Genomic DNA, 17,456 nt, shown 5'->3' with positions numbered 1-17,456 from the left:
AGCTACTGAACAACAATACTACTTCTAGTGTTTCGCACATGGTATTCATTCAAAAGTCATGTTGTTAGAAACTGGAATTTACAATTAGAAAGAAAGAAAGTTTAGTCTCTCAGTCGTGTCCAACTCTTTGTGACCCCATGGACTGTAGCCTACCAGACTCCTCTGTCCTTGGGATTTTCCAGGCAAGAGTACTGGAGTGGGTTGCCATTTCCTTCTCCAGGGGATCTTCCCAACCCAGGGATGGAATGCGGGTCTCCTGCATTGTAGGCAGACGCTTTACTGTCCGAGCCACCAGGGAAGTCCTAGAAGGAACTTTAGAAATCACCTAAACATTCTGATTTCATAGATACAAAAGTCTAGGCTTAAGGAGGGTGAAAGAGTTGTCTGAGGTCAGAAAGAACATTGTCCTTAGTCCCTAAGTTGTGTCCGACTGGACTCTTTTGAGATCCCATAGACTGTAGCCTGCCAGGTTCCTGTGTCCAGGGGATTTCCCAGGCAAGAATACTGGAGTGGGTTGCCATTTCCTCTTCCAGGCAGTCTTGGAGATCCAGGGATCAAAGCAGCATCTCCTGCATTGGTAGGTGGATTCTTTATTGCTGAGCCACCAGGGAAGACCCTCAGAATAACTAGTTTTGATTCTGAGAGCTCTAATTTCCATGATAGTTTCTTTTTCATTTATAATATTGATTTACCTTATGCCAATAAGGCTTTTTTTTTAAATTACTAAGATGAATTATTTTTTTTTAATTCCTTACAGAAATGACATTTTTCTAAGCTTTCTTCCTAAAATACCTGGAATGGGCCCTCAAATGGAAGGCCTTGCCCAGGACAGGAAGGCCGCAAGACACCTTCATTAGGGCGCTAACTCCTTTTTTTCTGCCTTGTGGCTGACCCACTGCTCCTCCCTTCGCTGCCTGCCTCCTCCCATTCCTCGAAGTCCACCGCCCCAGCACCGCGATCCCCGAGGCTCCGCCCCCTTCAGGGCCGCGCGCCCTTCTCCAAGATGGCGCCAGTGGCCTCTGCTCTGGGGGAAGTGAGCTCACGCTACTCCGGAAGGGAAGGCGGGAAGAGAGCGAGCGGGCGGGTGACCGGCTGTGGGGCTGTAGGGCTGTGGGTGGGGCGGTGGCCGCAGTTGTGGGTTTCACGTTTGGGCAGTAGCGAGGGTGAGGGACTCGTCCGCCTCTGGGAACCCGGTCGAGGGCCCAAGGCCGGGGGCGTTGGAGGAAATCGCCCCGAGCTGCTCGCCTCTGACTGGAGGCGCGGCGACCCTGGGAGCCGGCGTCCCGCCCCCGGCGGCCTCCTTCCCCGACCCTCCTCCCGGGCTGAGCGCGAGCCGCTCCAGCTCTGTCTCGAGAGCTGCTGTGGGAACCGCCGAGCGGGCTGGACTGAACCTTCCCCCTAAGGACCAGCTTGAGAAGAGGGAGCGAGGAGGGTCAGTCCGTCAGCCCAGAGGTCAGGCCGCGGGTTCCCGTCAGTGGTCCGTACTTCGCCCAGCCCTCCCGGCTAGGGTCCGCGACCTCCTCACGCTGTTTCTGCTCCTCCTTTGAGCATGCCACCAAGTCCTCTGGCAGGGTGATTTTTTTTTTTCCTCCTTGCTTTTGTCCGGAAGGAGATATATATTTAAAGGACATCTGCCCTCTTCGCTGTCCTTCTCTTAAAAGTTTCCTTCAGGGGGAATGTTTGTATTCCTTCCCTGAACTATTTGATGATTACTGCTCCAGCCGCCCGCTAGTTTAGCAATTGGGAGCCCTTTCAGATCAGATCTTAAATCTTATCACTTACAAAACTACTCTCCAGAGTTGTTTCTCCCGCCCAAGAAGGGCAGATGGACTTTGGAGTTAAGATGCAGGGAGGTGAACCAGTGTCAGCAATGAAAGTCTCAGAGAGCGAAGGAAGGCTGGAGGGCCTGGCCACCGCGGTGACCCCGAACAAGAACAGCGGCAACAGTGGCTGTGGGGGTGGAATCAGCAGCAGCAGTAGCAGCCGAGGTGGCAGTGCCAAAGGCTGGCAGTACAGGTATGGCCCTTTCTCCAAGGTGATTTCCTGAGGAGGGGGTGAGTATGCTGAAGTCTGCATTCCTGCAGTTGTTGAAGGGTTAGGTTTATGCAGTATATTCAGAAGTAACTAATACGTTTCATTTGGACTTGGGAGTCTCAGCTTTCATTAGCAAGATTTAATACATTTATTTGTCCATTCAACAAGTATTTATTGAAGGCCTTTAGGAGAACACATAAATGTATCCCTTAACTCCCTCTACTACCTAGAGTTAATTTTTCCTGTGATTTGAGTCTATACCCACTTTTGTTTTTTCCTATATTGTAATTTGTTTACAACAAGTCTGCCTCCCTTGCTTGCTTGTTGAAAGGGGGGGACTGTTTAACTACACTCTCTCCAGAGGCTAGCAAAATGCTTGGTGCTGAGAACTTGTTTGTCCAGTGATGGATGGAATCATTCAATCAGAAAAAGATTCTTGCCCTCATAGTATTTGTGATTTAGAAAGAGAGATGTGCATAAATAATTAAATACAGAGTATGTGCGTGCTCAGTCTTGTCTGTGTTTTTGTGACCCCGTGGACTGTAGCCTGCCAGACTCCTCTGTCCATGGAATTCTTCAGGCAAGAATACTGGAGTGGGTTGCCATTCCCATCTCTAGGGGATCTTCCCGATTCAGGGATCAAAATCATGTCTCGGCAAAAGTACAAACTCAACTCTACTCCAATACTCTAAACTAGTGAGGTGTTTCAGTTTGAGTTGATTAGGCCACTCACACCCCTCTGTCTTTGAGAGATTCTACATTTATTAATTTTCATTGATATGAATGGAAAACTGAAGGAACAGAAGTGAGTGCTGGAGAAGTAATGGTAGTTTTTTGTTTTTGATAATGTATAGGATAAGTGAGCATAGCCATCCAGAATCTTTTTTTTTAATTGAGAAATATTTGACATGTAACATTATATTAGGTTCAGGTGTACAACATAAAGATTTGATATTTGTATGTATTGTGGAATGATCACCACAATAGATCTAGTTAATGTGTGTCCCTGCACAGTTAATTTTTTTTTTATGAGAACTCTCTTAGCAACTTTTAAATGCGTGATACAGTATTATCAACTGTAGTCATGATGCTGCACAGTACCTTTCCACGTCTTACTTATTTTATAACGGAAGTTTGTACCTTTTGATCACCTTCACCCATTGTACCCACCCCTGACTCTGGCCGCCCTCAATCTGTTCTCTGTATTTATGAGTTTCGTTTTGTTTTTTAGATTCTACATATAAGGATTGTGCAGTATTTGTCTTTTCTCTTTCTGACTTTTCTCACTTAGCATAATGCTATCAAAGTACGTCCACCTTGTTGCAAATGGCAATATTTCCTTTTTTATGGCTGAATGATATTCCACTGTGTGTATATATACCACATTTTATCTACTCATCATTGTCCATTTGATGGACTCTCTGGTTGCTTCCATGTTTTGGCTTTTGTAAATAATACTGCAGCGAACTTGAAGTTTCAGATATATTTTCAAATTAGTGTTTTCCTTTCCTTCGGATGAATACCTGGAAGTGAAATTGCTGGATTATTCAGAATCTTAAGAATAAATGAATGAAATTGTAATATCCTTTGAAACTATAGGAATGAATTCTTAAATTTTGGTCAAGTGCATTGTGCCTAGCTCTAGTCCTTTTTAGCCTTTGTGATGTTTGTAGTTGTGAAATTTGTATGAAATTTGGAAGAGATTAAAATCAAGATTTTGTGAAGGCCATACATTTATCATGAATAATATCCATATATATGAAATATACTTGGCTGTATTTACGTACAGAAATGTAGAAGATTATAACTTTTTATTGGTAAGTGATTATACGAAAGGAAAGGAAAGTTACTGTGAAATGTCTAGGCTCAGTTTTGGAATGCATGATACGTGTGTGTGTGTGTGTGTGTGTGTGTGTGTGTTTTAGACTAACCATATAAAATTATCAATAACTTGGCAGGGTTATTTTGCTATAACTTAAGGAAGCAAGATAAAGTAATATTTCATGTAGCCAGAGGTCAGTCTTCTGACATCTTCAACTGTTTGAAACCCAGTCTTTAACTGAATTGAAAAGTGAAACAGGTTTCTTAACACTGTCATAAAGCCATATGCTTTATTCCCATACTTTGATTCAGGATTCTATTATCCCTTACTTAGGGTATTATTTAATGGTTATATAATTTTAAAACTAGAATCTGTTGAAAGCACAAAGGAAAAAAAGTTATCAGGAAATGGCAGATGATAACATAGAACAGTCAAAGACTTGAAAAATTAACATGTAGCTATATTACTTCCTATTAATATAATTATAGTTACAATGACCTTGTCATCCAGGAGAGTACAATATGTTTAAGAAGGCAGACAACTGTATCATACAGTGGTGAACAATTTCAAGGAAAATGACTAAAAAAAATGCCTGTGTCGGGTAATTCAGTTATGTGGAACTCTTCCCCAGTGATGCAGATATATAGCACATTACTACATTTACATACTGACATATACTTTTACTTAGATGAGGCTTGTTCAAAGCTAGTCTTTCAGCCTCTCAGTTGAATTTATCCCTTTATCCTGTGGGACATTAGTCAGTTTCCTTCATTGTCTTGTGTTACTTCTTCCCAGGCTTCTTCCTCTGAGGCCCAAAGTCTCTAGATTTAAAAAACAAAAACAATAATGAAAACTAATCTAAATCCTTTCCTCTTAAAAACAGTTTACCCTCAACTGCTTCCATTTCCATAACCCTTATTTATTGCTTAACCCATGACAGTTGGCTCTGTCCTTACCAAGGATATGAGTAAAAAACGATGAATACTTTTAGATTCTTATTCCAACTTTATAAGATATATGATATCTTTATAAGTGTATCTGTTTCTATTCTTTTCTTGCCTTTTTTGACATTACTTTCTCTTAATTTCTCCTTTATTGCTCTAAGAGAAAGCACCAAGTCATGTCTGACTCCTGTGACCCCATGGATTATAGCCTACCAGGCTCCACTGTCCATGGGATTCTCCAGGCAAGAATACTGGAGTGCGCTGTCATTTCCTTCTCCAGGGGATCTTCCTGACCTAGGAATTGAACCCAGGTCTCTCTCATTGCAGGCAGATTCTTTACTGACTGCTATGCTGGGAGCCCCTTTATTGCTCTAACTGTTGTCTAATTGCTCCTTTCTCACTTCTTTGCTTGGCTCTTTTACTTTAGAAGCTGATATGTTGCTTTATCATCTCCATGTTTTCTGTTTTCTGTCTCATTCTCTTCCATGGCCTCACCAGCGCCCTCTGGAACTTGAGAGCCATGAATGCAACTATGCTTACCTGTAACTTGCTACTATCTCATTTTAAACAATGGAGAGTTCAGGTTATGTCTTAGGGAGTGGTTGAAATTCAGTAAAGACTGTGTGATTCAGTGGCTTCCCAGGTGGCTCAGTGGTAAATAATCTACCTGCCAGTGCAGGAGACACAGAGATGTGGGCTCTATCCCAGGATTGGGAATATCCCCTAGAATAGAAATGGTAAAACACTCCAGTATTCTTGCCTGGAAAATTCCATGGACAGAGGAGCCTGGCTAGCACAGACTTGTGCTCACGACTGAGCACATGCACTTGTGTTTCAGACACTGGGGTTTGGCTTTGCAGACTTAGAAGATTAATTGGCATAATGCTTTCACAGGTCATATATGTTGTAGCATATATCGTTAACTTTATTCCTTTTTGTGGCTGAATAATATTCCATTTATGAATATACCACATTTTGCTAATCTGTTCATCAGTTTCCATGTTGTATATTATGAATAATGCTGCTTTGAATATTTGTGTTCAAGTTTTGCATGGACATATGTTTTCATTTCTCTTGGATATATACCTAGGAGTAGAATTGTTGGGTTATAAGGTAATTGTTTAACTGTTCAACTGTTTGTAAACCTGTTAGACCATTTTCCAAAGCTATTGCACCATCTTATCTTATCAGCAGTATATTAAGGTTTTAATTTCTTGACATTCTCATCAACACTTGTTACTGTCTGTCTTTTTGGTTTTAGCCATCCTAGGGGGTATGAAATGGCATCTCATTGTGGTTTTTGAATTGCATTTCCCTGATGACTAATAATGTTAAGTATCTTCATGTTCTTACTGGTTATTTGTCTGTCGTCTTTGGAGAAATGTGTATTCAGATCTTTTGGCCACTTTTAAAAAACTGAACTGGATAGTTGGTTTACAATACTGTGCTAGTCTCAAGTATACAGCGAAGTGTTGGATTCTTTTCCATTGTAGCTTATTCAGTTCAGTTCAGTTCAGTTCAGTCGTTCAGTCGTGTCCAACTCTTTGCGACCCCATGAATCGCAGCACGCCAGGCCTCCCTGTCCATCACCAACTCCTGGAGTTCACCCAGACTCATGTCCATCGAGTCAGTGATGCCATCCAGCCATCTCATCCTCTGTCATCCCCTTCTCCTCCTGCCCCCAATCCCTCGCAGCATCAGAGTCTTTTCCAATGAGTCAACTCTTCGCATGATGTGGCCAAAGTACTGGAGTTTCAGCTTTAGCATCATTCCTTCCAAAGAAATCCCAGGGCTGATCTCCTTCAGAATGGACTGGTTGGATTTCCTTGCAGTCCAAAGGACTCTCAGGAGTCTTCTCCAACACCACAGTTCAAAAGCATCAATTCTTCGGCGCTCAGCCTTCTTCACAGTCCAACTCTCACATCCATACATGACCACTGGAAAAACCATAGCCTTGACTCGACGGACCTTGGTTATTACAAGATACTAAATATAGTTCCCTGTGTTATGCAGCAGGTCCTTGTTGTTTATCTGTTTTATATACAGCAATTTGTATCTGTTATTTCCAAACTCCTAATTTATCCCTTACCCCTTTCCCCTTTGGTAATCACAAATTTGTTTTTAGTGTCTGTGAGTCTATTTATATCTTGTAAATAAGTTCCTTTTTGTCCTTTTTTAGATTCCACATATAAGTGGTATATGGTATTTGTCTTTCTCTGACTTATTTCATTTACTATGTTAAAGTCTAGGTACATCCATGTTGCTGCAGATGGCATTATTTTTTTGCTGAGTAGTATTCTATTGTGTGTGTTTGTATTACATCTTCTTTATACATTCACCTATATCAGTGGACATTTAGGTTGCTTCCATGTCTTGATTATTATAAATAGTGCTGCTGTGAACATTGGGGTGCATCTATCTCTTTGAGTTAGAGTGTTCATCTTTTCCAGATATATGCCCAGGAGTGAGATTGCTTGATCATGTGGTAACTCTATTTTTAGTTTTTTAAGGCACCTCCATACTGTTTTCTAGAGTGGCTGTACCAGTTTGTATCCTCACCAACAGTAAGAGGATTCCTTTTTCTCCACAGCCTCTCCAGCATTTATTATTTGTAGACTTTTGGCCATTTTAAAATTGGATTATCTTTTTATTATTGAGTTGTCACTTTTCTTTGTGTATTCTGTGAACAATTCCCTTATCAGATATTGATTTGCAAGTATTTTTCCCACTTGTGGGTTGTCTTTTCACTTTTTTTTTTTTTTGGCCAAGCCACAGGGCTTGTGGGATCTTAATTCCCCAACCAGGGATTGAATTTAGGCCCATGGCAGACCACTGGACCACCATGGAATTCTGGTCTTTTCACTTTCTTGATGAAATTATTTGTAGCACAGAAGCTTTTAATTTTCATGAAGGCCTGTCTGTTTTTTCTTTTTTTGCTTATGCTTGGTATCACATTTAAGAAATCGTTGCCAATGCCAAGGTCGCAAAGATTTGCACGTATATTTTTGTCTAAGAGTTTTAAATTTTTGAACTTACGTTTAGGTCTCTGATCCATTTTGAACTCATCTTTCTTTATGATTAATTTTGTTTTTTCTCATGTTAAATACCTGCTTATATCTTCTCATTTTTTATTAATATATTTGAAGTTTATTTCAAATATTCCATGTTAATACTTTTGCTAGTTAATATTTTTAATATCAGTAATACTGTAAACTATTATTACTTTGTTGATAGAATACAGTGAAATGTTTACCTTACATACTTATCCCAGCCACCCATGTTCCCTCCCTGGAGGCACTACCTTTTAGTGATTTCTTCACTATCATTTCAGAAAATTTATATTAGTTTTTTATGTAACAAATATGTAACTACATATATGTTAGTTTTGTATGGTTAAATATTTTTCTATGCTTGCTGCAGAGATTTTCCTGATCTTTGTATTTTAAATCTATTACATTTTTCCAGTCATATAGAAAACCTGTATAAATCAAACTTTTACTCTTTTTTCTTTTACTTCAAATTTTAGAAATTATAAATATTTGTTTTCATGTAGTTTTAAGATAATCTGGTAGTTTTATATTTAATTTTTTAATCTGCCTAGAATTTATTTAGAAATATGAGATAGTGTGTTTGTTATCTATTATTGTGCTACAAATTAACCCCAAATGTAGTGTATTGAAACGGCAGTGTTTTTTTAATCTCACAGTGTCTGTGGGTCAGTAATATTGGTGCAGTACTGCTGGGTGCTCTGCCTCTGGGTCTTTCACAAGGCTATAGTCATCTTGAGGCTCAGCTGGGAAGGATCCACATCCTGGCTCATTCATGTTTTGGCACAATTCATTCATTTGGCACAATTCATGTTTTGGCACAATTCATTTATTTTGGCTTTTTGGAAACAGACCCCAGTTGCTCATGAGATGACCACTGGTGGCTTTCTTTGGTTTTTAGCCACATGGACCTCTCCATGGAGTATCTTACAACTTGGCAGCTTGTTTCGTCAGAGTGAGGAAGTGAGAAGAGAGTGCTAGCAAGAAGGAAGTCAGTCTTTCGTAACCTAGACATGGAAGTGAAGTCACATCACTTTTCACTATTCATTAGGAAAAAGATGAGGTTTAGCCCACACAAAGGTGTGAATACCAACAGGTAGGGATCAATGGGAGCCATGCAATAAGGTGCGTGTCATGAATATTAATATGAATGGATTCAAGATTGTCATCTGTGATTGAGGTAGATTTGACAGCTACACTACTGGAAGTTTGTCTCTTAAGCTGAGAATTGGGGGATGAATTTGATCTTTGGGGAATAAGAGGAACTACTTGGAAATCAGTTGTCATGACCCAGACATTTGATAATAAGGAAAATGTGCTAGTAGGCTGAAAAAGAAGGGAATCATTAGAGGAAGAGTGACAGCTTGGTGGTTGATTGGGTGATTAGGTGGAAGGTAGTAGAGGGAAAGGAAGTAAAAATTGACTTCAGTTATCCAGATACAAAACTTTGAGAAGTCTGTACTAGGAGGAACAGATTTTTGAGAGTCACATGATACATTTGCTTTTGGGTAAACTGAGCTTAAGTTGCCAGGATGTTTAAGTGACTTAGAGATATGGGGCATTAGAAATGTAGATAATTGCCTTTGTAGTATCCAGAATGTTCTCTGTTTTATTATCACAATTAATCCTCTTGGTATTCTCATTTAGGTTACAAATGGTTGTTCAAGCTCCTACAAATGCCACAACCTCCTCTACCTATTACTTGGGGCCCCTGGATCAGAGACCCTTAATATGAGGGTTAGGAGAATATGCTGCCTCAACAATTTAGGGACAATGCCCCTTCCCAGAAAGTAGTCTAAATAAGTTGGCCAAGGTTATATAGCTAGTAAATGAGAGAACTTTTATTCCCAGGGAGCTGTTTGCCTAAAGATATTAAAAGTAGATGAGCTCTCTAAAGGAATGAATAATTACTGATGAAGAATTAGTTTAGGACGTGGAAGCTTCTTCATTGCCTTTTCATATTGCTCATGGGGTTCTTTCAGCAAGAATTCAAGAGTGGTTTCCCATTCCCTCTTACAGTGGACCACATTTTGTCAGAACTCTCTACTATAACCTGTCTTGGGTGGCCCTGCACGGCATGGCTTATAGCTTCATCGAGTTATGCAAGCCCCTTCGCCATGACAGGGCTGTGACCATGATGCAGAGAGCACTCATTGGAAAAGACCCTGATGCCAGGGAAGATTGAGGGCAAAAGGAGAATAGGGCAGCAGAGGATGAGATAACTGGTTGGGTAGCATCACCGACTCAACGGACATGAATTTGAGCAAACTCTGGGAGATAGTGAAGGAAGGACAGGGAAGCCCGGCATACTTCAGTCCATGGGGTTACAAAGAGGTGGACGTGATTAGCAATTGAACAACAACGAAAGTTTCATCATTTACTAGTGTTGTAACTCATGCAGCAAATAGTTTTGAGTCTTTTCCATGTATGAAGCTGTTAGTTAATTCTAAAATAATGTATACTCTCAGAACAGTGGAAATAGGGACCCCAAGACTTATTTTGGAAGGATCATGAAAAAGGATCAGAAAAGGGAAGAGCCTCAACTATATTTGCAAAATATTAATGTGAACTTTTTCAAAACCAAAGCTGAGAAGTGTGTTTATTAGCCTTAAAACTTCTTTCCAGAGTAATTTATACTCATATGATTTATATTCAGTATTTAAAATGAAAATAGATTTCTTAATTCTAGATCCTTCCTTCCTTCCTTTTTCATAGTAAATGTTCAAAGTTTATAAAATGTGTATGGTTCCTTTATTTTTCTTCTTGTCAGCTTTCAGAAAAATGTACAAATCTGCAAATCTGCCACTTTTTTATTTAAAATGGAGAGAAGAGAACTACCCAGAGGAGGAACTGAAAAGCAAATTGGGGCATATGATGGGCCTGCTTTTTCTTATTTTGGACTCCTGTGCTAGCTGCTGCTGCTGCTAAGTCGCTTGTCGTGTCCAACTCTGTGCGACCCCACAGACGGCAGCCTACCAGGCTCCTCCATCTCTGGGGTTCTCCAGGCGAGAACACTGGAGTGGGTTGCCATTTCCTTCCTGTTAACAAACAGATCTCTTTGTTAGAAAAGAGTATGCTAACATTAGCAAATAGTATACATTTCAGTAGATGGGGTAGAAGTCTGCAAATACATAGAAATAATTTTTGTGGTCAGATTTGGTGTCTTCCACTCTAAATACTCTGTTACAGGGAAAAGTACCCATTTGCAAATGGGGAAATGACATTTGCCTAAATATAACCTAGTGTTTGCTGTCTTTGAGATTTTTACCACTTTTGAGGTTGATTTAAAGAAAAAGTCATAAACGTTTGCTTTTTTCCTCTAAAGGTTAAAGGAAAGTTGAATATGTATTTCTGTATCCTAGTATTTGTTTTGTTTTGTTTTTCTTGTCTTAAGTCTGCTACAGCTGATAACAAGGGGAAGACAGCTTATAGGCATAAAACTGAGAACAGTAATAATACTGTTGCAGAAATCTAGTGAGAACTCTACCAAGCCTTGAACAAGATTTGGTTATACTATACTGTGATTTCTTATATTTTTGCTTTATGAGTTTAAATATAGTCTATTTGAGTTCATATTTCTCGAGAAGTTATGCTTATTAAAACTATGCAAACAACTTAATGTTAGAACACACAAATTAGTCTTTTTGGTATTTTCTGAATGTCATGTAATTTAGGTCCCAGAGGTAATTGCCTGTCAAATAGACTTGTGGGAAATTATGTCTCTTGTTTTTGCTTTTGAAAATAGTAGAGATAACAGGCCCCATGGTGTAATGGTTAGCACTCTGAAAATAGCGGAGAATATTCTTAATGTAAGTTATACTACTTTGAGAGAGGGAACATCTTTCCTAGCTAAGAGTCTTCCACTGTACAGATTTTGTTTAATCAAATAATTTGTGTTCAGACTTGTTCAGGTTTAACTTAAAACTAAATTGCCTAATTAAAAAAGTTGCATTAGCGTTTTGACATTACTATCTGGGTTTTAGGAAAATTTTAGAGCAATTTAGTTTCTAGTGAAAAAAAAAAAGATTTTCTTGTTGGTTAATTAGGTATTGTAACAAAGCATCATTTCCTACTCAGAGTCTCCCCTTCCTTGAGTTCCCCTGCTTTTGCACTTTGCTTCCATTGCTATTCTTGAGGTTGGCTGGAAAGTCCGTGGAGGGGTAGACTGAGGCCCATGGTTGCTACTGGCTGTAGCTGGAAACCCTAGTCAAGAGGGATAGAAGGAAGAGAAAATTAGAAATGGAACAAGAGGTAAAACAGGGATGGGAAAAGGACATAGAAAAGAGAGATAGACCGAGGGAGAAAGACGGAGAGACGGAAGAAAGGGACAGAATGAAAATGATGTAAGTGATGAAATGAAATGCCACTAACAGTTGCTTCTGAAACAGATTTCCTATCCTTGATACAAGAGGCCTTTTTAATGTAGTGCCTGAGCCTGTACCCTCAATTCTATAAAGGATAAGGTGTTTATCAATTTTGTAGATATTTCACATATTTATAACTAACATAAATGAAAAATATTCTAAATCTAATTTTGGAGAATAGGTAATATGTTCATTTGATCCAGAAGAAAAAAAAGATTTGTAATGAAAATCTTTCCACTTGATCTCCACCTGCTTAGGACTCCTCTCACCTAAAAATAGAGGGTAAACACTTGGTTTTTTGTGTACTTTCAGAGATTTTTTTTTTTTTTTAAGAATTAAGTAAATACAATATACATATGCTCCACTTTTAATTTTACCACAAATGGTATCAAACTATATATATGTATGTAGTATTAGTTTAGGCTTTCATAACAAAAATGCTGTACTCTGAATGGCTTAAACAACATAAATTTAATTTCTCACAACTATGAAGGCAGGAAGTTTTGAGATCAGGGTGCCAGCATTGTCAGGTTCTGCTGAGGGCTCTTTTCCAGGTTTTCCGGTGGTCTTCTCACTGTGTGCTTGCATGGTAGAGACAGAGGGGTGGGAGAGAGCTCTCTGGTGTTTCTTTTAAAGGCACCAGTCTATACCTGAGTATCTCCCAAAGGCTCCATCTCTGAAAACCATCATAGTGGGGGTTAGGACTTTACCATATGGATTTTGGAGAGACACAATTCAGTCTACCTTTAATCAGCTCCCTATTGATGGACATTTGTTTTCCAAAATTTTGTTATTATAATGTTGTAGTTAATAACCTTCCACACATGGCATCTTGCAAGCATATGAATATATCTGTGGGAAAAATACCCAGAGGTTGGACTTCCTGAATCAGTAAGTATCAAAATTATAATTTTGATAGTAGTTATTACCAGATTTCTCCTCATTGGGTTGTACAGTGGCAGTGATGGAGTGCTTGTTTCCCATCATCCTTATCAGTGTAATGTGTTATTAGACTGGCAAAAATCTAAAAATTTAATAGGTTAAAAAATGGTATTTCAGGATAGTTTTAATTTGATTCTTTTTTATTAAGAGTGAAGTTTTAGCATGAAATTCTGAGTGGGATTTTATTCTGTTTTACTATCATTGTAAATAGTGAATCAATTTATTAATAGATCAGCAGTTGGGAAATTTCTGTATAAAATATACTTATGCCTTTAACATTTTTGTTTTTATTATTCTTGGTAACCAGAGACATGGTTTCATTTTAGAGTATACCTTATATATTTTGAAGTTATATTTTTAAAATTTCACGTGATTTTATAGCTATACAAGATGCAGAATCATTTGATTATGCAAATTTGTAATTGGAGGTGATCTGCTTCCTAGAAATGGGAAGCTTGAAGATTTGCCACCAAAAATTATGATGAAACTATTATAAAAAAAAAAAGATTTCTTTTTTTGGCCTCTCCACGAGGCATGTGGAGAGGGTTCCCCGACCAAGGATCAAATCTGACCCCTTGACAGTAAGCATGTGGAGTCCTAACCACTGGACCGCTGGAGAATTCCCAGATGTTTCTTTTATTTCTGTAATAGAGTGAGCTTTAAATTTTTCTGTGTTGATTTTTGAATAACTTACAGGTTCCTTAAGGTAAAAAACTTGAGAGTTTGAATTTGTCGTTAAGTAGTGTAAAATTTTCAAAAGAATCAACTCTTTAGTCAGGTTATATATATAAATGAAAAAGACCTTTTCTTGGAGCTTCTTGTGTGGTTGTCACCTTTTTTCTCCTTTTTAATTCAAGTATGGAGGAAGGGAAATGGTTTTTTGTTATTTCTTTTTACATTCAATTTAGAAAGAGTCGGACATGACTGAAGTGACTTAGCTTAGCTTTAGCACAAGGAAAGAGGAGAAGGCAATGGCAGCCCACCCCAGTACTCTCGCCTGGAAACTCCCAGGGACGGAGGAGCCTGGTAGGCTGCGGTCCATGGGGTCGCTAGGAGTCGGACACAACTGAGCGACTTCACTTTCACTTTTCCTTTCATGCATTGGAGAAGGAAATGGCAACCCACTCCAGTGTTCTTGCCTGGAGAATCCCAGGGACGGGGGAGCCTGGTGGGCTGCCGTCTATGGGGTCGCACAGAGTCGGACATGACTGAAGTGACTTAGCAGCAGCATAAGGGAAGAATGTATTCTTTCTTGAATTATGCTGAACAGGCAAAATTTCAATGTGTGTTTTTGGAATTAAAGCTGGAGAGAGGTACATAACAAAAGTAGAGAGAATAGATATTCAGATAGGGAGAGGATAGCAGGGACTTTTAGTATCCTGCTGTTCTCTTGTTCTGTAGTGTCCAAGTCTTATTGAAATGGCTACTATGAAGACTTTTTGAGAGTATATAGGGTGTAAGTAAATGCTACTATGTGAACAAGATATTGTGCTAGAAAAATAATGTCTACTTTTCTCTAAAAATTTTAAATGTGAAATATGTTGCTCTTACATGCAAACTGTACTTTTGAAATGACAATTTTCTGTTGAGAAAAACCTTTGAAATTTTGAGTGATGAGTAATGTACACACATTTTAGATTGAAAAGATCATCTAACACATGAGAAAGCTGACAGAGAATTTAAGTGATTTGGCCAATGTCACTCGTGGCATTCAGTCAGTCAGTCAGTTCAGTCACTCAGTCGTGTCCGATTCTTTGCGACCTCATGAATCACAGCACGCCAGGCCTCCCTGTCCATCACCAACTCCCGGAGTTCATTCAAACTCACGTCCATTGAGTCCATGATGCCATCCAGCCATCTCATCCTCTGTCGTCCCCTTCTCCTCCTGCCCCCAATCCCTCCCAGCATTAGAGTCTTTTCCAATGAGTCAACTCTTCGCATGAGGTGGCCAAAGTACTGGAGTTTCAGCTTTAGCATCATTCCTTCCCAAGAAATCCCAGGGCTGATCTCCTTCAGAATGGACTGGTTGGATCTCCTTGCAGTCCAAGGGACTCTCAAGAGTCTTCTCCAACACCACAGTTGAAAAGCATCAATTCTTCAGCCCTCAGCCTTCTTCACAGTCCAACTCTCACATCCATACATGACTTTTGGAAAAACCACAGCCTTGACTACATGGACCTTTGTTGGCAAAGTAATGTCTCTGCTTTTGAATATGCTATCTAGGTTGGTCATAACTTTCCTTCCAAGGAGTAAGCGACTTTTAATTTCATGGCTGCAGTCACCATCTACAGTGATTTTGGAGCCCCCCAAAATAAAGTCTGACACTGTTCCCACTGTTTCCCCATCTATTTCCCATGAAGTGATGGGACCAGATGCCATGATCTTCGTTTTCTGAATGTTGAGCTTTACGTCAACTTTTTCACTCTCCACTTTCACTTTCATGAAGAGGCTTTTTAGTTCCTCTTCAATTTCTGCCATAAGGGTGGTGTCGTCTGCATATCTGAGGTTATTGATATTTCTTCCGGCAATCTTGATTCCAGCTTGTGCTTCTTCGGGCCCAGCATTTCTCATGATGTACTCTGCATAGAAGTTAAATAAGCAGGATGACAATATACAGCCTTGACGTACTCCTTTTCCTATTTGGAACCAGTCTGTTGTTCCACGTCCAGTTCTAACTGCTGCTTCCTGATCTGCATACAGATTTCTCAAGAGGCAGGTCAGGTGGTCTGGTATTCCCATCTCTTGCAGAATTTTCCACAGTTTATTGTGATCCACACAGTGAAAGGCTTTGGCATAGTCAATAAAGCAGAAATAGATGTTTTTCTGGAACTCTCTTGCTTTTTCCATGATCAGAGGATGTTGGCAATTTGATCTCTGGTTCCTCTGCCTTTTCTAAAACCAGCTTGAACATCAGGTAGTTCATGGTTCACGTATTGCTGAAGCCTGGCTTGGAGAATTTTGAGCATTATTTTACTAGCATGTGAAATGAGTGCAATTGTGTGGTAGTTCCAACATTCTTTGGCATTGCCTTTTTTTGGGATTGGAATGAAAACTGACCTTTTCCAGTCCTGTGGCCACTGCTGAGTTTTCCAAATTTGTTGGCATATTGAGTGCAGCACTTTGACAGCATCATCTTTCAGGATTTGAAACAGCTCAACTGGAATTCCATCACCTCCACTAGCTTTGTTTGTAGCGATGCTTCCTAAGGCCCACTTGACTTCACATTCCAGATGTCTGGCTCTACATTAGTGATCACACCATCATGATTATCTTGGTCGTGAAGCTCTTTTTTGTACAGTTCTTCTGTGTATTCTTGCCATGTCTTCTTAATATCCTCTGCTTCTGTTAGTTCCAGACCATTTCTGTCCTTTATCGAGCCCATCTTTGAAAGAAAGGTTCCCTTGGTATCTCTAATTTTCTTGAAGAGATCGCTAGTCTTTCCGATTCTGTTCTTTTCCTCTATTTCTTTGCATTGATCGCAGAAGAAGGCTTTCTTATCTCTTCTTGCTATTCTCTGGAACTCTGCATTCAGACGCTTATATCTTTCCTTTTCTCCTTTGCTTCTTGCCTCTCTTCTTTTCACAGCTATTTGTAAGGCCTCCCCAGACAGCCATTTTGCTTTTTTGCATTTCTTTTCCATGGGGATGGTCTTGATCCCTGTACAATGTCACGAACATTAGTCAGTGGGAAAGTCAAAACTTGATCATGTATCCCTTTCAGGTGTGCATTCCATAGTATATATTACCTCACACTTAAGCTTTAGAAACTTAATTTTGAACATAAAGGTATTGAAAATCTTACTAGTAATTTCTGAAAGTCCTGTTCATAAGTTAAGTCTAAGTGGGAGTTAACATTGGTTGCAGCCTCTTTAGAGAGCAGATTGACAATATACAAAAATTAAAAATGCATATACATTTCAGGGAACAAATTTGAGTCAGTTGAAGTGAGGTGGATGAACCTAGAGCTTGTTATACAGAGTGTAGTAAGTCAGAAAAAGAAAAACAAATATTGTATATTAATGCATGTATATAGAATCTAGAAAAATGATACTGATAAACCTATTTGCAGAGGATGGAACAAAGTTGAGAGAGTAGCATTTACATAAAGACACTACCATGTCTAAAATAGATAGGTAGTGGGAAATTGCTGTATGACGCAGGGAGCCTAACCTGGCGCTCTGTGATGACCTAGGTGGATGGGAGGGAGGTTCAGGAGGAAGGGGATATATGTGTACATATAGCTGATTCACATCGTTGTACAGCAGAAACCAGTACAACATTGTAAAGCTGTTATCCTCCAATTA

The 17,456-nt window shown here is 39.5% G+C and overlaps 1 protein-coding gene across 1 annotated transcript in view; it reads left to right on the top strand.

The window, feature by feature from the left end:
- Positions 1-1,046: 1,046 nt before the first annotated feature.
- The window catches only part of OSBPL11 (oxysterol binding protein like 11), a 99,107-nt gene continuing 82,697 nt past the window's right edge, over positions 1,047-17,456 (top strand). The window contains exon 1 of the mRNA XM_069556357.1: positions 1,047-2,016. Coding sequence (XP_069412458.1) covers positions 1,826-2,016 — 191 coding nt within the window. The 5' untranslated portion in view covers positions 1,047-1,825. The remainder of the gene's footprint in view (positions 2,017-17,456) is intronic.

The sequence above is a fragment of the Ovis canadensis genome, chromosome 1 (assembly GCF_042477335.2).
Source record: "Ovis canadensis isolate MfBH-ARS-UI-01 breed Bighorn chromosome 1, ARS-UI_OviCan_v2, whole genome shotgun sequence".
NCBI classification, from domain to species: Eukaryota; Metazoa; Chordata; class Mammalia; order Artiodactyla; family Bovidae; genus Ovis; species Ovis canadensis.
The sequence above is the reverse complement of the archived record's forward strand: the minus strand, read 5'-3'. Positions and strand labels throughout refer to the sequence as shown.